The sequence below is a fragment of the Eleginops maclovinus genome, chromosome 11, assembly GCF_036324505.1.
Source record: "Eleginops maclovinus isolate JMC-PN-2008 ecotype Puerto Natales chromosome 11, JC_Emac_rtc_rv5, whole genome shotgun sequence".
NCBI lineage: Eukaryota > Metazoa > Chordata > Actinopteri > Perciformes > Eleginopidae > Eleginops > Eleginops maclovinus.
Genome location: NC_086359.1, coordinates 262,617 through 283,341, shown reverse-complemented (window position 1 = coordinate 283,341; position 20,725 = coordinate 262,617). Strand labels below are relative to the sequence as shown.

The window sequence follows — 20,725 nt, the reverse complement described above, 5'->3', positions numbered from 1 at the left end:
CCTGTCTCTGAGGAGGGGTAGCTTTAACCTGTCTCTGAGGAGGGGTAGCTAACCTGTCTCTGAGGAGGGGTAGCTAACCCGTCTCCGGAGTGGAGCTGAGGAAGGGTAGCCTACTTTACATGTGCCAGAGTGAAGGTTTTAGCTGCAGGCTAACAAGCTGTCCCTTCAGCTGTATACAGTATATAGTGTGTTTCCATGTAACACACACACACACACACACACACACACACACACACACACACACACACACACACACACACACACACACACACACACACTAATTGATGTTGCTTTTGATGTAAGGTAATTTAACCTACATATGTTTACACAAGTACCCAAAGATGTTCCTTTTAATTATCGGGAGGTGTAAACAAGGAGACATGGACACAAGGAGGTGAGGACACAAGGAGGTGAGGACACAAGGAAGGGAAAAGGGAAGTTTTTTTAACCACCTGGTGTTTTTCAGATTATTAAAGGAGAAACAGAAGAAACATATTGGCTTCACATCACTCCATATAAGTGTGTGTGTGTGTGTGTGTGTGTGTGTGTGTGTGTGTGTGTGTGTGTGTGTGTGTGTGTGTGTGTGTGTGTGTGTGTGTGTGTGTGAGCACCACAGAAGAAGTGAATAGGCCTACTTTAACTGTCCAGTTACAAAAATATGTCACTTTTTTAATCATTTAATCAATTTATTCCTCACTTGGCTTTAATTATTATTCTGTATTCATTATAATAATTATTATAGTCAGTGTTGCAACAGTTACCATGAACAAGTAATCTGATTACTGACCACTCCTTTAAAAAGTAATGATTACTTGATTTTGAAAGTAACTAAATTAGATTACAAATGACTTTATTAGTTACATTAGTTAGCCCCCCCACACACACACACACATCAACATAAAAATGGGTGCAACATACTGCCCGACCAACTGCTTAATCTCTCCCCCATTTAGGCTACTGGTTTTGCACCGAAGTCCAGTTTTTGTTGTTTGGGTGGTGGGGGGCCTCCTGCTTTAGTCGCAGCTCTCTTGGAAATAGTAACGCGTTAGATTACACGTTACTGAAAAAAGTGGTTAGATTAGAGACACCGACAACCGACATCACTGATTATAATAAATATATTTGTTTTCACCCCTGCTTGGTGACGTGTGGCCTGTCACGTGACTTTGTGTTTTCCTGCTAACAACATGGCCGCTGAGGATCTGCCGTCTGAATTTGACGTCGTCATTCTTGGCACAGGTACAGAAAGACCTGAGTTTTTGTCACTCCTTATGATGAGAGTCGTGTACCTGAACTCGCTCCGCTCCGGTCCGTCGCTGTTCGGTTCCAAAACGTCCCGGAATCCCGGTTTAAACTCGATCTGAAACCCTGAGAGCCTGGGCGTTAGCTACAGGCTATCGACCCATTCATTTTCAATAAGAGCGGCTAGCAGCTAACGCCCAGACTGACGTGTTAGCTACAGGCTAACGGTCCGTTCACTTTGAATGAGAGCGGCTAGCAGCTAACGCCCCCGTGTTGCTGTGTCAGTTACTAACAAACAGCTGCTGTTCTGTTGTTGAGCCTAACTGTGTTTATTTACGTCTCTATACTCTTGTTTACTCTCTGTATTCTGAATGACAGTAAACAACTTCACATGACTCTGATTTCTTATTTATTTTGACTACAGTAATGGCTTTTAAAACATATTTTTTAAAGATCTTGATTGGAAAATGGCATTTTTCATTCATTTAAGAGCTTTAAAAAAAACAACAATAGATCCGCTATACTGATTATAGATCCGCTATATCAGATTATAGATCCGCTATATCAGATTATAGATCCGCTATACTGATTATAGATCCGCTATATCAGATTATAGATCCGCTATACTGATTATAGATCCGCTATATAAAATTATAGATCCGCTATATCAGATTATAGATCCGCTATACTGATTATAGATCCGCTGTATCAGATTATAGATCCGCTAAACTGATTATAGATCCGCTATATAAAATTATAGATCTGCTATATCAGATTATAGATCCGCTATATCAGATTATAGATCCGCTATATAAAATTATAGATCTGCTATATCAGATTATAGATCCGCTATATCAGATTATAGATCCGCTATACTGATTATAGATCCGCTATATCAGATTATAGATCCGCTAAACTGATTATAGATCACTAGATAACTATCTCAACGTTTACCCTGTGACTGGCAGAAGCTCTGCTGACAGAGATGCACTTTCTCTTATTTATTTCGTTATCGCGATTCAGCAACTCGGGAGTCCTTCTGTGTCGGTGGCCAGCTTTCCGTGAGCAGGCCCTCTCACACACATCTACAACTGCAAAGTGTTACCGTTTGGATCTGACAGCTTTGTGTTGAGATATTACGGTTTTATCTGAGTTTTATTTTCGCCGTTCAGAAGCAGATCTCTCCCTTCCCTGTCACATCGGGAGTGCAGTGGAACCCGCCCCCTGTACTGCAGGATCTGCATTCTGATTGGCTAAAGCACTTCTGTGACGAAACCTCTGTGTAACGATAGGCCTGGAACTTGTGTGTTGTTAACCCTTTTTGAACCTGGATACATATGCGCAAAAAAACCCCACACAATTAAAATTCCATATGAACTGAGGAGCCGCATGAGACTGGGCAAAGAGCCGCATGCAGCTCGAGAGCCGCGGGTTGGCCACCCCTGCGCTATACTGATTATAGATCCGCTATATCAGATCATAGATCCGCTATATCAGATCATAGATCAGATATGAGTGATTGATGGTGTGCAGGTCTTGCTGAGTCGGTGGCGGCTGCAGCCTTCTCCAGAGTCGGGCAGAGAGTCCTTCACCTGGACAGGTAAGACACCTATTATCAGAAATAACACACACTATTACAGGTGTGACTAAAACATTACACTGTCTGTCTGTCTGTCTGTTTGTCTGTGCGTGTGTGTGTGCGTGCGTGCAGGAGGAGTTATTATGCCGCTAACTGGGCCAGCTTCACCTTTAACGCCCTGCTCACCTGGATCCAGCAGCACCAGGTGAGCTCACGCTGCGCCATGATTGGTTGTTCAGCATCAACATATATTAACCTGTGTGTGTGTTATAGGAGGAGCCTCAGCCAGAGGAGGTCCAGGATTGGTCGAGCCTGTTGGAGGAAGGGGAGGAGCTAATCTACCTGTCCCAGTCAGACTCCGCCTCCATCAGGAACGTGCAGGTGTTCTGCTACACCAGGTAAGCTGCCTTCCTGCACACGTTTCACAATAAGAGCCACGCTCAAATATTAATGTATTGATATTTCAGTGAGGAGGATGAGGAGGAGGAGGAGGCTCTGAACACCACAGAAGAAGAGCCAAAGCCAGACTCTGCAGGTAGAAGCACTTTACTCTGAAACATCGTCACACAGGTAGCAGGCCGTGTTTGAACAGCTGTCTGTTTCAGATCCACAGGCACAGACCGAGCCGGGGCCAGAGGAGGTGAGGCTTCATTATAAGTATACAGCTCTGCATTGTGGGTAATCTTTGACTGACAGACACTTCCTCCAATCACACAGGCCTCTCACACAGAGGGGGATGAGCCAGAGTCACTTCAGCTTGTCCCTCCTGCTGCTCAGAACCAATCAGAGCCGAGCAAAAAGAAAATCAGTTATGCCCACCTGGTGAGGGAGGGGCGCAGGTTCAACATTGATCTGGTCTCCAAGGTATTAACTATGGAATATATAAACAATAACTATAAAAACAATAACCATGAAATATATAAACAGTAGAGCAGTAAACAGTAGAGCAGTAAACAGTAGAGCAGTAAACAGTAGAACAGTAAACAGTAGAGCAGTAAACAGTAGAGCAGTAAACAGTAGAACAGTAAACAGTAGAACAGTAAACAGTAGAGCAGTAAACGGTAGAGCACACAGTAGAACAGTAAACGGTAGAGCAGTAAACGGTAGAGCAGTAAACGGTAGAACAGTAAACAGTAGAACAGTAAACGGTAGAACAGTAAACAGTAGAGCAGTAAACGGTAGAGCAGTAAACAGTAGAACAGTAAACAGTAGAACAGTAAACGGTAGAGCAGTAAACAGTAGAGCAGTAAACGGTAGAGCACACAGTAGAACAGTAAACGGTAGAACAGTAAACGGTAGAACAGTAGAACAGTAAACGGTAGAGCAGTAAACAGTAGAACAGTAAACAGTAGAACAGTAAACAGTAGAGCAGTAAACGGTAGAGCACACAGTAGAACAGTAAACGGTAGAGCAGTAAACGGTAGAGCAGTAAACGGTAGAACAGTAAACAGTAGAACAGTAAACGGTAGAACAGTAAACAGTAGAGCAGTAAACGGTAGAGCAGTAAACAGTAGAACAGTAAACAGTAGAACAGTAAACGGTAGAGCAGTAAACAGTAGAGCAGTAAACAGTAGAACAGTAAACAGTAGAACAGTAAACGGTAGAACAGTAAACAGTAGAGCAGTAAACAGTAGAACAGTAAACGGTAGAACAGTAAACAGTAGAACAGTAAACGGTAGAACAGTAAACAGTAGAGCAGTAAACAGTAGAGCAGTAAACAGTAGAACAGTAAACAGTAGAACAGTAAACAGTAGAACAGTAAACGGTAGAACAGTAAACAGTAGAACAGTAAACAGTAGAACAGTAAACGGTAGAACAGTAAACGGTAGAACAGTAAACAGTAGAGCAGTAAACGGTAGAGCAGTAAACAGTAGAACAGTAAACAGTAGAACAGTAAACAGTAGAGCAGTAAACGGTAGAACAGTAAACAGTAGAGCAGTAAACAGTAAACGTAGAACAGTAAACAGTAGAGCAGTAAACAGTAGAACAGTAAACGGTAGAGCAGTAAACGGTAGAACAGTAAACAGTAAACAGTAAACAGTAGAACAGTAAACAGTAGAGCAGTAAACAGTAGAGCAGTAAACAGTAGAACAGTAAACAGTAGAGCAGTAAACAGTAAACGGTAGAGCAGTAAACGGTAGAACAGTAAACAGTAGAGCAGTAAACAGTAGAACAGTAAACAGTAGAACAGTAAACAGTAGAGCAGTAAACGGTAGAACAGTAAACAGTAGAGCAGTAAACAGTAGAGCAGTAAACAGTAGAGCAGTAAACAGTAGAGCAGTAAACAGTAGAGCAGTAAACAGTAGAGCAGTAAACGGTAGAACAGTAAACAGTAGAGCAGTAAACAGTAGAGCAGTAAACAGTAGAGCAGTAAACAGTAGAGCAGTAAACAGTAGAGCAGTAAACGGTAGAGCAGTAAACAGTAGAGCAGTAAACAGTAGAGCAGTAAACAGTAGAGCAGTAAACGGTAGAGCAGTAAACAGTAGAGCAGTAAACAGTAGAGCAGTAAACAGTAGAGCAGTAAACAGTAGAGCAGTAAACAGTAGAGCAGTAAACGGTAGAGCAGTAAACGGTAGAGCAGTAAACGGTAGAGCAGTAAACGGTAGAACAGTAAACAGTAGAGCAGTAAACAGTAGAGCAGTAAACAGTAGAGCAGTAAACGGTAGAGCAGTAAACGGTAGAGCAGTAAACGGTAGAGCAGTAAACGGTAGAGCAGTAAACGGTAGAGCAGTAAACAGTAGAGCAGTAAACGGTAGAGCAGTAAACGGTAGAGCAGTAAACGGTAGAGCAGTAAACAGTAGAGCAGTAAACAGTAGAACAGTAAACAGTAGAGCAGTAAACAGTAGAGCAGTAAACAGTAGAGCAGTAAACGGTAGAGCAGTAAACGGTAGAGCAGTAAACAGTAGAACAGTAAACAGTAGAACAGTAAACAGTAGAGCAGTAAACAGTAGAACAGTAAACAGTAGAGCAGTAAACAGTGTGTGGAAGTTAACCGCTAACAGCCTGTGTGATGCTCTCCCTGCAGCTGATGTATTCTCGCGGCTCATTGGTAGATTTGCTCATCAAATCAAACGTCAGTCGCTATGCAGAGTTCAAGAACGTCACCAGGATACTGACATTTCGCAATGGGAGGGTGGAGCAGGTATACCTGTCTGTCTGTCTGTCTGTCTGTCTGTGTCTGTCTTTCTGTCTGTCTGTCTGTCTCTCACCTGTCTGTCTCTCAGGTGCCCTGCAGCAGGTCTGATGTGTTTGCCAGTCGTCAGCTGTCTGTGGTTGAAAAGAGGAAGTTGATGCGTTTCCTCACTTCCTGTGCGGAGGAGACAGAGGAGCAGAGAGGTAAGACAGGTCGCCTGACCAAACCAATCAATAAATAACGGTAAAGTTGAACTCTGAGTAACGTAGTCCTTTCCCCCGCAGCCTACAACGGTCGGCCATATATGGAGTTCCTGTCCGACCAGAAGCTGGGCGACAACCTGCAGCACTTCCTGCTTCACTCCATCGCCATGGTGACAGAGGCCACGCCCACTGAGGAGGGGTTGGCCGCCACGCGCCACTTCCTACGTTGCCTGGGTCGCTATGGCAACACGCCATTCCTGTTTCCTGTGTACGGCCTCGGAGAAATCCCCCAGTGCTTCTGTCGGTGAGAAACTGACCATAATACCTACATCTCTAGCCAGGTGTTTCAGTCTGACAGAAACAGACCATAATACCTACATCTCTAACCAGGTGCCTCATTTATAAAGATTGCGTACGCCAATTCCTAAGCAATCTTTGCAATTTATAAAAAACAGACTTGAGGGGAAATGTGCGTTCCTCCGCGCTCACTCTGACCCATGCGTACGCACAGAAATGGGAGGGGTGAGAAACTGCGACAGCGTCGGCTTTCTGAGGCCGCAGCGTTCACAGAGAGCTCCACGTGCTGCAGCTCTCTGTTCTGTTCAAACTGCGTCCAGCAAACCGTATGAGGAACTGCACCCCCCCAACAAGAACCAAAACCTGACTCGGTTTGAAATGGGTTTTTAGCGGTTCTGTCGGCATTTCCTGCGACGGTCATCAAGCAGTCGGTTTTATCACTCAGAATATTCTTTTGCGTATTTACTTGCTTTGTCCTACGCACGCCACCTTCCCACTTGAATCCTATGCAAAGCTTTATAAATGAGGCCCCAGGTGTTTCAGTCTGACAGAAACAGACCATAATATCGGTCTGTCACTTCCTGGAGGTGGATCAGTCGTCATGGAGACAGCTGGTGCCCCATTGGAGCAGAGCATGAATATTAATGAGGGGGAGTCACCCCTGGCTCAGCTCATTTACATATTAGATGATCCTCAGTGGATATTAACACACACACACACACACACACACACACACACACACTCTTGATTAAAAAAGAACAAAGCATTAACTGTTGAGACGGAGGAAGACTGAAACACACACATGAATCAGGTGAGTGTTTATTGGAACACTTGATTGTTGTTGGACAGTCAGACAGGGTTAGGGTGTTTCCTGCCAGCTGATGTTGTTGATGTTGATGTTGTTGATGTTGTTGATGATGTTGTTGATGTTGATGTTGTTGATGTTGTTGTTGATGTTGATGTTGTTGATGATGATGATGTTGATGTTGTTGTTGATGTTGTTGATGATGTTGTTGATGTTGATGTTGTTGATGTTGTTGATGATGATGTTGTTGATGCTGTTGATGATGATGTTGATGTTGTTAATGTTGTTGATGTTGTTGATGTTGTTGATGATGTTGTTGATGTTGTTGATGATGATGTTGATGTTGTTGATGATGATGTTGTTGATGCTGTTGATGTTGTTGATGATGTTGTTGATGTTGTTGATGATGTTGTTGATGCTGTTGATGTTGTTGATGATGATGTTGTTGATGTTGATGTTGTTGTTGTTGATGTTGTTGATGTTGTTGATGATGTTGATGTTGTTGATGTTGTTGATGTTGTTGATGATGATGTTGATGTTGTTGATGCTGTTGATGATGTTGTTGATGTTGTTGATGATGATGTTGATGTTGTTAATGTTGTTAATGCTGTTGATGATGTTGATGTTGTTGATGCTGTTGATGATGTTGTTGATGTTGTTGATGATGATGTTGATGTTGTTAATGATGTTGATGTTGTTGATGCTGTTGATGATGTTGTTGATGATGTTGATGATGTTGTTGATGTTGTTGATGATGATGTTGATGTTGTTGATGATGATGTTGTTGTTGATGTTGTTGATGTTGATGTTGTTGATGTTGTTGATGTTGTGTTTCAGGATGTGTGCTGTGTTTGGGGGGATCTATTGTCTGAGACACTCAGTGAGCTGCCTGCTACTGGACACACACTCCAACAGGTACATTGTGTGTGTGTGTGTGTGTGTGTGTGTGTGTGTGTGTGTGTGTGTGTGTGTGTGTGTGTGTGTGTGTGTGTGTGTGTGTGTGTGTGTGTGTGTGTGTGTGCACGCCCTTCCTTTCCTTTCCTTTCTCCCCTCTCTTCTCTCCCCTCTCCTCTCTTCTCTCTCTCCCCTCTCTTCTCTCTCCGCTCTCTTCTCTCCCCTCTCCTCTCTTCTCTCTCTCCTCTCTCCCCTCTCCCCTCCCCTCTCCCCTCTCCCCTCTCCTCTCTCCTCTCTCCTCTCTTCTCTCTCTCCTCTCTCCCCTTCTCTCTCTCCCCTCTCCTCTCTTCTCTCTATTCTCTCCTCTCTCCCCTCTCCCCTCTCCCCTCTCTCCTCTCCTCTCCTCTCTTCCCTCCTCTCTCCTCTCCTCTCTCCTCTCCCCTCTCTCCTCTCTCCTCTCCTCTCCTCTTCCCTCCTCTCCTCTCCTTTCCGTTTCCGGTGTGAGTGTGAGTGTGAGCGAGCGGTGGTGGGGTGAGTGGCGCGGAGTTTTGAATTGGTTTCTGTCCTTTTTTCGGGTTTTCCCTGGTTTCTCCGTCTGTTCTATGTGCATGGTCAGGTAAGCTTTATTAATATTTTTACTGTGTTGGCCGAGCGATCAGTGGTTGTGTCAGGTAGTTTTCGGGAGGAATGGCGTCCCCCGAGACGCCGCCTCCGTCTATCCGGCAGGGAGTAAGGATAGTCCCGCCGGATAGTAGCGTTACTGTGGAGGAGGTTCTGTTGGCTGTCGGTGAGCAGGTAGGTCATGATAAGTTATCGTTTGCGTCTAGAATGAACAAAGCAGTGGTTGTGTTCCTGAACGAGGAGCCCCGTGTGTATCAGCTGGTAGAGAGCGGAGTGTTTATCAGGGACTTATTCGTGCAGGTCTCCCCGCTGTCAGTTCCCTCCACGCGGATCACCGTGTCCGGTGTTCCGCCGTTCATACCGAACGAGTTGTTAGAGAGCGAGCTCCGTAGGTTTGGCAAGTTTGCCAGTGGATTTAAAACGGTGAGTTTGGGATGTAAGGATCCCAAACTGAAGCACGTACTGTCCCTGAGGCGGCAGGTGTTCATGTTCTTGGACTCGCCGACACAAACACTGGACGTGTCGTTCAGAGTGAAGCACGGTGACGGGTTCTATATGGTGTACGCCAGCTCGGGACAGTTCAAGTGTTTTGAGTGTGGAGATGTGGGACACAAACGCTTTACGTGTCCGCATAGACAGCAGGGGGCGGCTCACTCCGCTGACGCGGCGGGCGGCTCCGCTGAGTCCGCGGTCGGGTCCGCGGCTGGCGGCTCCGGAGTTGGGTCCGCGGCGGGGTCCGCGGCCGGCGGGTCCGGTGCTGGGTCCGCGGCTGGCGGGTCCGGTGCTGGGTCCGCGGCCGGCGGGTCCGGTGCTGGGTCCGCTGCTGGCGGGTCCGGTGCTGGCGCCGCGGGCGCGGATGCGGATCCCGGTGCGGAGGGTGTGGAAGCCGGTGCCACTGGTTCACTTTCTGAGGAGGATCACTTGGATAGGGAGGAACAGAGTCGGCCTGACAAGCAACAGGCTTCTGTGACTGCAGAGAACCTGAGCAGTTCACAGTCTGCAGGCACTGAAGCAGCTTCCACAAGTTTTGTAGGCACAGATCCCACTGTAAACACCAATGAAGAACAGGGTATGTTAAATAGTCAGGCATCCTGTGAAGGAGAGGACATGGAGTATGACTCTGAGTCAGATACAGTATCCATAGGTGAAACTTCGATCAGGAACACAGATCTCTATTCTTTAGAGGAAATAAATCAATTTCTGGATGTAACATTTAAAAAGTCTGTTAGATTAAATGACTACTTCGGTGATACTGAAAAGTTTATCAGATCTGTTGGCGTTCTGCAAAGACTGGTCGGTTTTGACCTCTTGGATGAGAAGAAACGTTTTCGCCTCAAAAAGCATATCACAACTTTGAGGAAAGCAAAAAAAGGCAAAACTGCTAAAAAGATTCAAAAGTAAAATGATCATGTATCACACGGTGGGTTTCTCTTTTCAACTGTTTTCTGTTTTGTTCATCTTATCCGTTTCTTTTTCTCTGACCTCTATGGGGAGCCTCAAGATAGGATCTTTGAACATCAATGGTGGGAGAGACAGACAAAAAAGGGCATTAATTTCTGAAGTCGCTACTCAAAAAAGGGTTGATGTGTTGTTTTTGCAAGAGACACATACTAATCCAGCAGACGAGACAGATTGGGGTTTATGGTGGGATGGTTCGTGCACCTTTAGCCATGGCACCAACCTTAGTGCAGGGGTAGCTGTTCTGCTTAGGAAAAATGTCGATGTAACTGTACTATCATCTACTGAAGTGGTGAAGGGCAGGCTGTTGATTGTAAGGGCAGAAATAGAGGGCTCTGTGGTCTGCTTTGTAAACATATATGCTCCAAATCAAGGCACAGATAGAGTGTTTTTTTCACCCTGCTAAAAAACGAGGTAAGAAAGTACCATCAGGATCAATTCATCATTGGTGGGGATTTCAACTGCACGCTAGACTTCACTGTAGACAGGACAAGTGAAGAACCTCACCCACAGTCATCTCAGAGCCTTCACAGCATCATCACACACCTGGATCTGTTAGACACATGGAGGGTCAAACATCCACTAACCAGACAATACACATGGGTGAGGGTCGGCAATGGCAGGGTGAGTGCAGCTAGACTGGATAGGATTTACATCTCCAAAAGTCTCAGCTCCAGATTAGTCCACAGCAATATAAGTCCAGTTGGTTTCACTGATCACCACTTTGTCAGTATAGATTTGATCCTTTCACCAGGCGAAAGGGTTAAGTCCTACTGGTCTTTTAACAACAGACTTCTGCAGGACCGTACTTTCTGTCAAAGTTTTGAGCGTTTTTGGCAGCAGTGGAAAACCAGGAAAGCGGATTTTGTTTCTTTGAAGCTGTGGTGGGAAGTTGGGAAGGCCCAAATTCGCGTTTTTTGCCAGCAGTATACCTCCCACTCGACTGCTAATATAAAGGCAGCAGTTCAGGAGCTTGAAGTAAGTATTAGGAACATTGAAGAGGGGTTACATAGACATTCGGATCCCACCACGGGTCATCTGCTGCAGGAGAAGAGATTGGAGTTGAGCTTATTCCTGCAGGAGAGAGTAAAGGGAGCTCTTGTTAGGTCTCGTTTCCTCCAGCTAAAGGACATGGATGGCCCAAGCTCTTTCTTTTTTAATCTGGAGAGATCGGTGGCACAGAGGAAACAGATGACCTGCCTTAAGCTTCCTGGAGGCAGAGTGACCACCAGTCCGGGGGAGATGAGGACCCATGCAGTGAGTTTCTACGCTGACCTCTTTGGGGCAGAACAGTGCGGCATGGAGTGCCGCGAGGAGCTCCTGGAGGGGCTTCCTCAGCTCATCCCGGGTGAGAAAGCTGCTCTGGACTCTGAGCTGACCCTGGAGGAGTTGACAGTCGCTGTTAATCAGATGGCATCAGGACGGGCACCGGGAATTGATGGTCTCTCCACTGACTTTTACCAGCGGTTCTGGAATACTCTTGGACCTGATTTGCACAGTGTTTTATTGGAGTGTTTTAGAACAGGATCTCTTCCTGTCTCCTGTCAGCGAGCTGTGCTTTCCCTGCTTCCCAAGAAAGGAGACCTGGCCTTACTTAAAAACTGGAGGCCGGTTGCTCTCCTCTGCACGGACTATAAGGTGCTTTCCAGAGCCTTATCGAACAGACTCAAGGACATCCTGGGAATACTTGTACAGACAGACCAAAGCTATTGTGTTCCTGACAGGAAAATTATGGACAACATTTTCCTAATTCGTGATGTTATTGATGTGTGCAGATCCCAGAATGTGAATTTTGGTATTGTTGCTTTGGACCAGGAGAAAGCCTTTGATAGGGTGGATCACTGTTATTTATTTTCTGCACTCAGGGCTTTTGGCATTGGTGATGGTTTTCTGGCCTGGATTGGTTTATTGTATAATGGTGCTCAATGTATGGTGAAAATGGGGGCAGGGCTGAGTCGGCCAATCCCTGTGCAGCGGGGGATAAGACAGGGTTGTCCTCTCTCCGGTCAACTATATACCCTAGCTATTGAGCCCTTGCTGTGCATGTTGAGAGGTCGGCTCAGTGGTCTCTCACTGCCTGGGTCCTCTGATCTTGATCGTCCACTTACCGTTTCTGCTTACGCAGATGATGTTAATATTTTTGTCTCCAGCCAGGGGGATATTAAATGTTTGCAGGATACCCTGTCCCTGTACGAAAAGGCCTCATCTGCTCGGGTGAACTGGGCAAAGAGTGAGGCTTTGTTGGTGGGACAGTGGAGAGATCAGACAGTGCCCAGTCTGCCTGGAGGTCTTGAGTGGGGGAAGGAGGGCCTGAAGGTGTTGGGAGTATTTTTGGGCACTGAGGGGTTTCAGAACAAGAACTGGGAGGGAGTTAAGGAGAAAGTGTGCGCTCGGTTGTCTAAATGGAAATGGTTGCTACCCCAGTTGTCATATAGGGGAAGAGTTTTGGTTGCAAATAACTTGGTCGCCTCGACTCTTTGGCATAGACTTATTGCTCTGACACCACCGAGAGGCCTGATGGAGGACATTCAGCGAGTCATCCTGGACTTCTTCTGGTCTGGCCGGCACTGGATCCGAGCAGCAGCCCTCTACCTGCCTGTGGCTGAAGGGGGGCAGGGACTCATCAATATCCAGGCAAAAATAGCCTCTTTCAGACTCCAGACTGCACAAAGACTGCTGTACAATTGTGGCCCAAGCTGGTTTGATACAGCTCGTTTGCTGCTGAAGAGAGCCGGGCGATTGGGCTACGACAAACAGCTTTTCCTTTTAAAATCTGAGGATGTGGACTTAACTGGACTGACACCTTTTTATAGTTCGGTATTACAGGCATGGCAGATTTTTAAGGCCACACGTACCAAAAATGAGACTCCGGGCATGTGGCTGTTTGAGGAACCTTTGTTTTTTAATACTCTTATACAGACTCAAACACTGCAGTCTGCCAGCCTGCGAGCCTATTTTAGAGAGGCTGGCTGCACCAAACTGGGCCATCTGATGAAGATGACGGCAACATCGGTGGATATCTTGAGACAGAGAAGCAACATCACCTCCATCAGGGTCATCAACAGAGTGGTGGAGGAAGTCTGTGCTGCCCTGCCACAACCCCTGAGGGTTTTTGCACAAGACCACAATGTGTGTGACCAGTGGACCGAAGGGGAGGAGTATAGTTTCCCCTCTCTGTCTGTCACCCCAGTTGTGGGGGAGTGGCAGGAGGGAGGTGGTCAGCTGCTGTCGCTCACAACCCCGCACCTGGAGAAGTTACAGGACGCAGGGAAGAAGGCAATATATCAGATCTGCTGCAAGGTTCTGAGCCTGCGCTCTTTGGCAGGGATGAAGGAGTCGAGGTGGACTGGTTTTTTTGGTCCAGATGTTTCCCCGAAGGGCAGCTGGCGGTCTCTGTACAAGCTGCCCGTTGAAAAACGGACAGCAGACCTCCAGTGGAGGATTGTACATGGAGCAATAGCTACGAACAGATACAGAGCGCACCTGGATCCAGAGTTGGGGGAGGAGTGCATCTTCTGTTCTCAGAACGAGACCCTTGAACACTTATTTATTCAGTGTCCTCGTTTGTCTGCTCTGTTTGAGCTGTTAGAAAGGTGGTTTCGGGGTCTAGGGGAGATTTTTGCTTTTGATTTGTTTATTTTTGGCCCGAAGTACTGTGCAAAAAAGAAGGATGTACACTCATTGGTGAACTTTGTATCTGGCGTTGCTAAGTTGGCCATCTGGCTGACTCGCAGGAACCAGGCCCAGAGTGTTGGCAGTGTGGAGCCAGTGCTGGTCCTGAAGGGTCTGCTGAAGGCCAGACTGAGGGTGGAACATGCGTATTATCGGATGATGGACAATGTGCATGGTTTCGGTCATGTATGGGCTGTTGGGGGGGTTTTGTGCTCTGTGGGGGGGGACGGAGAGCTGAATGTAAGTTTCTGATTGGAGAAACAGGTTCTGTGTCTGGTTGACAGGTTTGCTTGTATTTTATCTTTTTGTTTTTGTGTGGTTTTTGTTGCTCTTGAATGAAGATGTGATGGTGAGCTGTTGTCTCTTTTGCTATGGTGCAATAAAGGGACTTTAAAAACCAAACCTCTCTCCTCTCTTTTCTCCTCTCTCCTCTCGCCTCTCTTCCCTCGTCTCTTCTCTCTCCCCTCCTCTCTTCTCTCTCCTCTCCCCTCCTCTCTCCTCTCGCCTCTCTTCCCTCGTCTCTTCTCTCTCCCCTCCTCTCTCCTCTTGCCTCTCTCCTCTCCTCTCTCCTCTCCTCTCTTCCCTCCTCCCTCTCGGGAGGAAGTTTCAAGATGAGACGAGAGTGAGGGACTACCTGCTACTCGCACATGAAAGCCCTGCCCCTGTGTTTGAGACCCTGTCCTCTGTGATGTCACTTCCTCTGTAAACAGCATGATGTGAGTGTACCTGTCTCCTCCCAGGTGCAAGGCGGTGATTGACAGCCGGGGACAGCGAATCAGCTGCAGCCATGTGGTGCTGGAGGAGGGCTTCGTCGGGGCAGACAGGAAGAGGACCAACACCCCCCCCAGGTGAGGTTTAGGACTCGTAATGCTGACTCATGTCAAGTTCTATGACTCATAATGCTGACGTGTGTGTGTGTGTGTGGTGTGTGGTGTGTGTGTGTGTGTGTGTGTGTGGTGTGTGTGTGTGTGTGTGTGTGTGTGTGTGTGTAGGTTCCTCTCCAGAGCCGTGTTGATCACAGACAGGTCCATCCTGCCCACGGACTCAGAGCAGCAGGTAACCTCTAACCTGGATTAGCATTACAGTGTTGTTGTTGTGAGTCTGTGCTGCCGTTGGACACACATACACATGTGAGTAGGGTGTCCTGCAGTGTTCAGTAATAGGTTGACCTGTCTGTCTCTCAGGTCTCCATGGTGACGGTTCCTCCAGCAGCAGCTGGGGGGCCGGCGGTGAAGATGGTGGAGCTGAGTCCGTCCACAATGACCTGCAGCCCTGGGACCTGTGAGAGAAACTATATCATGTGACCTTGCTGTAGTTCCCCTATAGCCCAACGTTAGCCGCCTTTAGCTTAGCGGTGGTGGCGTGTGTGTGTGTGTGTGTGTGTGTGTGTGTGTGTGTGTGTGTGTGTCAGATTAAAACAGTGAGTAATAGAACGCCACAGGGATGAGGTATTTCTGTAGTCCGACCCAGAGGTAAGCAGCCCGGGTGCCCTCGACTATAAGCAGTGTGATTTCTCCGGAGGCTCTGGATATTATATAAGATAAGATCTGCAGATGTATTTAATGTCGTAGAACAAAACGTGATCTGTCTCTTAAAGTCAACCACAGACCTTATTTCCAGCTGTTTTCCAAAATCCTACGGAGAAATCCCACTGACTCTGAGACGAGGGAACCGGAAGGGGTCAAATGCTGACTCACTTCCGGGTTTCAGGACTCATTCCTGCACCACTCTATAACTGTTTCATCCTCACCTGCAGATCTGGTCCACCTCACTTGTCCATCAATCGGCCCCGCCCACCAGGACCTGTCGCCACTGGTTACCAGCATGTTCCGCACGCCAGAGTCACCTGACCACGGTAACACACACACACACACACACACACACACACACACACACACACACCTCTCAGGATGGATGAAGCAGCTGCAGAGATTTATCACAGGTGATGGAGGAGAGTTTATGAGCTTCTGAGGAACTGCATAATTATTCATATATTATAACGTGAAAGAAAATTCAGCTTCATTTTTTATTGTTTTTACTAAACACTCCGAGCTCTGTAAGCTACTGGAATAAAAGGCCTTGTGATGAACACCCATATTTAGACGTTCCTGTGAAGAGACCTTAACCTCTCTCCACCTGTCTGCCCCCCCCCCCCTCAGAGGGCCCCTCTGTCCTCTGGAGTCTCTTCTTCAACATGGCCGACGGGTCAGGTCTGGAGGCGGAAGGTCACGACCTTCCAGAGAACGTTTACCTGAGCTCAGGACCTGATGCTGAGCTGGGACACGACCACGCCATCAGACAGGTGAGAGCCTCAGACAGGAGAGACAGATGAGAGCCTCAGACAGGAGAGACAGATCAGAGCTTCAGACAGGAGAGACAGGTGAGAGCCTCAGACCGGAGAGACAGATGAGAGACAGGTGAGAGCCTCAGATAGGAGGGACAGATGAGAGACAGGTGAGAGCCTCAGACAGGAGAGACAGATGAGAGCCTCAGACAGGAGAGACAGATCAGAGCTTCAGACAGGAGAGACAGGTGAGAGCCTCAGACCGGAGAGACAGATGAGAGACAGGTGAGAGCCTCAGATAGGAGGGACAGATGAGAGACAGGTGAGAGCCTCAGACAGGAGAGACAGATGAGAGCCTCAGACAGGAGAGACAGATCAGAGCTTCAGACCGGAGAGACAGATGAGAGACAGGTGAGAGCCTCAGATAGGAGAGACAGATGAGAGACAGGTGAGAGCCTCAGACAGGAGAGACAGATGAGAGCCTCAGACAGGAGAGACAGATCAGAGCTTCAGACAGGAGAGACAGGTGAGAGACAGGTGAGAGCCTCAGACCGGAGAGACAGATGAGAGACAGGTGAGAGCCTCAGATAGGAGAGACAGATGAGAGACAGGTGAGAGCCTCAGACAGGAGAGACAGATGAGAGCCTCAGACAGGAGAGACAGGTGAGAGCCTCAGACCGGAGAGACAGGTGAGAGACTCAGACAGATGAGAGACAGGTGAGAGCCTCAGACAGGAGAGACAGGTGAGACAGTTGACAGACAGGCGAGAGGCCTCAGACCGGAGAGACAGATGAGAGGAGAGAGAGGTAAGAGAGACGGGTGAGAGCCTCAGACAGGAGAGACAGATGAGAGCCTCAGACAGGAGAGACAGGTGAGAGCCTCAGATAGGAGAGACAGATGAGAGACAGGTGAGAGCCTCAGACAGGAGAGACAGATGAGAGACAGGTCAGAGCCTCAGACAGGAGAGACAGATGAGAGCCTCAGACAGGAGAGACAGATCAGAGCTTCAGACAGGAGAGACAGGTGAGAGACAGGTGAGAGCCTCAGACCGGAGAGACAGATGAGAGACAGGTGAGAGTCTCAGATAGGAGAGACAGATGAGAGACAGGTGAGAGCCTCAGACAGGAGAGACAGATGAGAGCCTCAGACAGGAGAGACAGGTGAGAGCCTCAGACCGGAGAGACAGGTGAGAGACTCAGACAGATGAGAGACAGGTGAGAGCCTCAGACAGGAGAGACAGGTGAGACAGTTGACAGACAGGCGAGAGGCCTCAGACCGGAGAGACAGATGAGAGGAGAGAGAGGTAAGAGAGACGGGTGAGAGCCTCAGACAGGAGAGACAGATGAGAGCCTCAGACAGGAGAGACAGGTGAGAGCCTCAGATAGGAGAGACAGATGAGAGACAGGTGAGAGCCTCAGACAGGAGAGACAGATGAGAGCCTCAGACAGGAGAGACAGATCAGAGCTTCAGACAGGAGAGACAGGTGAGAGACAGGTGAGAGCCTCAGACCGGAGAGACAGATGAGAGACAGGTGAGAGCCTCAGATAGGAGAGACAGATGAGAGACAGGTGAGAGCCTCAGACAGGAGAGACAGATGAGAGCCTCAGACAGGAGAGACAGGTGAGAGCCTCAGACAGGAGAGACAGGTGAGAGCCTCAGACCGGAGAGACAGATCAGAGCTTCAGACAGGAGAGACAGGTGAGAGCCTCAGACCGGAGAGACAGATGAGAGACAGGTGAGAGCCTCAGACAGGAGAGACAGATGAGAGCCTCAGACAGGAGAGACAGGTGAGAGCCTCAGACCGGAGAGACAGATCAGAGCTTCAGACAGGAGAGACAGGTGAGAGACAGGTGAGAGCCTCAGACCGGAGAGACAGATGAGAGACAGGTGAGAGCCTCAGATAGGAGAGACAGATCAGAGCTTCAGACAGGAGAGACAGGTGAGAGCCTCAGACCGGAGAGACAGATGAGAGACAGGTGAGAGCCTCAGATAGGCGAGACAGATGAGAGACAGGTGAGAGCCTCAGACAGGAGAGACAGATGAGAGCCTCAGACAGGAGAGACAGGTGAGAGCCTCAGACCGGAGAGACAGATGAGAGACAGGTGAGAGACTCAGACAGATGAGAGACAGGTGAGAGCCTCAGACAGGAGAGACAGGTGAGAGCCTCAGACAGGAGAGGGAGGTGAGAGACAGGTGAGAGCCTCAGACAGGAGAGACAGGTGAAAGGCAGATGAGAGCCTCAGACAGGAGAGACAGGACAGGTGAGAGACTCAGACAGGAGAAACAGGACAGGGGAGAGACTCAGACAGGAGAAACAGGACAGGTGAGAGACTCAGACAGGAGAAACAGGACAGGTGAGAGACTCAGACAGGAGAAACAGATGAGAGACTCAGACAGATGAGAGACAGGTGAGAGCCTCAGACCGGAGAGACAGATGAGAGACAGGTGAGAGACTCAGACAGATGAGAGACAGGTGAGAGCCTCAGACAGGAGAGAGAGGTGAGAGACAGGTGAGAGCCTCAGACAGAAGAGAGAGGTGAGAGACAGGTGAGAGCCTCAGACAGGAGAGACAGGTGAAAGACAGATGAGAGCCTCAGACAGGAGAGACAGGACAGGTGAGAGACTCAGACAGGAGAAACAGGACAGGTGAGAGCCTCAGACCAGAGAGACAGATGAGAGACAGGTGAGAGCCTCAGACCAGAGAGACAGATGAGAGACAGGTGAGAGACTCAGACAGATGAGAGACAGGTGAGAGACTCAGACAGGAGAAACAGGACAGGTGAGAGACAGGTGAGCGCCTCAGACAGGAGAGACCATCATGCTGGGAGGCCGGGCTTCATGCTGGGAGGCAGGGCTTCATGCTGGGAGGCAGGGCTTCATGCTGGGAGGCAGGGCTCACTGGTTGAACAGATGAAGTTGATCTAAGTCTTTGTCTCTGTGTTCAGGCTGAGTCCATCTTCCAGAAGGTTCTCCCTGAAGAGGAGTTCTGTCCTCCTGCTCCAAACCCAGAGGACATCCTCTACGACGGGGACACCCTCGGAGACACTGCCGACGGAGAAACTGGAGACACCATTGGAGACATTACCGACAAACCGCCCCCCCCGGAGAGGAGAGACGGGCAGAACCTGAAGAGTGAATAGCAATAGCACGCAGTGCATTGTGGGTAGAGTCCTCCTCCAGTGCATTGTGGGTAGAGTCCTCCTCCAGTGCATTGTGGGTAGAATCCTCCTGCAGTGCATTGTGGGTAGAGTCCTCTCGCAGTGCATTGTGGGTAGAGTCCTCTCGCAGTGCATTGTGGGTAGAGTCCTCCTGCAGTGCATTGTGGGTAGAGTCCTCTCGCAGTGCATTGTGGGTAGAGTCCTCCTGCAGTGCATTGTGGGTAGAGTCCTCCTCCAGTGCATTGTGGGTAGAGTCCTCCTGCAGTGCATTGTGGGTAGAGTCCTCTCGCAGTGCATTGTGGGTAGAGTCCTCCTGCAGTGCATTGTGGGTAGAGTCCTCCTGCAGTGCATTGTGGGTAGAGCTGCCTTCACTTGTTTTAAATCTTTATATTTTTTCTATCATTTGTTTTTTGCTTTGTGTCTTTATTTAAAAACCTGTGGGAACATTAGTTTCACTCTGATCCCCTCACCCCCACCCCCACCCCCACACGGGGATTATTAGTGTCTTTTAGTACCGTCTGAATAAAAACACATTCTGATAAACATTGAAATTTTGCCTTTGATTATTTTACATTTAATACCAAACATCAAAACCTCTGTTCCTCTAGGGGGGGGGGGGAAGGACTGGGAGACTTGGGGTGAATTAGAGGTATCTATAACGTAGCCCCACCCTCTCTCTGACCCTGAGGGATGGACTCCGACTGACTGGGGGATGAATATACAGCAGATTTGGGACGTCCCCCCTCCTCTCTCGGGCTGCAACAGGAAATCCCCTAACTTTTTTATAAGGCTTTGAATTCAGCATCTCTTTGAGTGAAAATAAAACTCCTAAAATATTTCATAACGTTTCTTTATCTGCAAACCTCTTATTGTTGTTTTATGTTTACTATAAATATTACTATTATCAATGTATTAGTTATTACTTCTAATTCAGATTAATATTATCTGATGTTTCGGAGCTGCTTGGTTTTTTCCGGGACTATGTTCCCGAGTGGAAGCACAGCGAGGATCTGTACACTTAGCGGGGGGGCCTGTCAGGTAAAGCAGGTAACCCTCGTCTCCTCTAGGAAACACTGCCCTGAACCCTCGTCTCCTCTAGGAAACACCGCCCTGAACCCTCGTCTCCTCTAGGAAACACTGCCCTGAACCCTTGTCTCCTCTGGGAAACACCGCCCTGAACCCTCTCCCCTAACCCTCGTCTCCTCTAGGAAACACCACCCCGAACCCTCGTCTCCTCTAGGAAACACCGCCCTGAACCCTCGTCTCCTCTAGGAAACACTGCCCTGAACCCTCGTCTCCTCTAGGAAACACCACCCTGAACCCTCGTCTCCTCTAGGAAACACCGCCCTGAACCCTCGTCTCCTCTAGGAAACACTGCC

At 48.2% G+C, this 20,725-nt stretch overlaps 1 protein-coding gene across 1 annotated transcript; it reads left to right on the top strand.

Annotated features, from left to right (window-relative positions):
• Nucleotides 1–1,159: 1,159 nt before the first annotated feature.
• chm (CHM Rab escort protein) lies at nt 1,160–19,897 on the top strand. The gene is made up of 17 exons (XM_063895105.1): nt 1,160–1,239; nt 2,776–2,842; nt 2,954–3,026; nt 3,095–3,219; nt 3,289–3,356; nt 3,427–3,461; nt 3,539–3,685; nt 5,847–5,963; nt 6,046–6,157; nt 6,239–6,461; nt 8,097–8,174; nt 14,645–14,752; nt 14,897–14,960; nt 15,089–15,185; nt 15,661–15,759; nt 16,064–16,206; nt 19,134–19,897. Exons 1-17 carry the CDS (start codon nt 1,188–1,190, stop codon nt 19,326–19,328), a joined length of 1,803 nt encoding a protein of 600 aa, XP_063751175.1. The 5' UTR covers nt 1,160–1,187; the 3' UTR covers nt 19,329–19,897.
• The last annotated feature ends 828 nt before the right edge of the window (nt 19,898–20,725 follow it).

Coding starts and splice junctions, on each gene's coding strand:
- chm (XM_063895105.1), top strand. CDS start 1,188: ATGGCCGCTGAGGATCTGCCGTCTGAATTTGACGTCGTCATTCTTGGC. Junction 1,240..2,775: donor CGTCGTCATTCTTGGCACAG/GTACAGAAAGAC, acceptor GATGGTGTGCAG/GTCTTGCTGAGTCGGTGGCG. Junction 5,964..6,045: donor GCAATGGGAGGGTGGAGCAG/GTATACCTGTCT, acceptor TCTGTCTCTCAG/GTGCCCTGCAGCAGGTCTGA.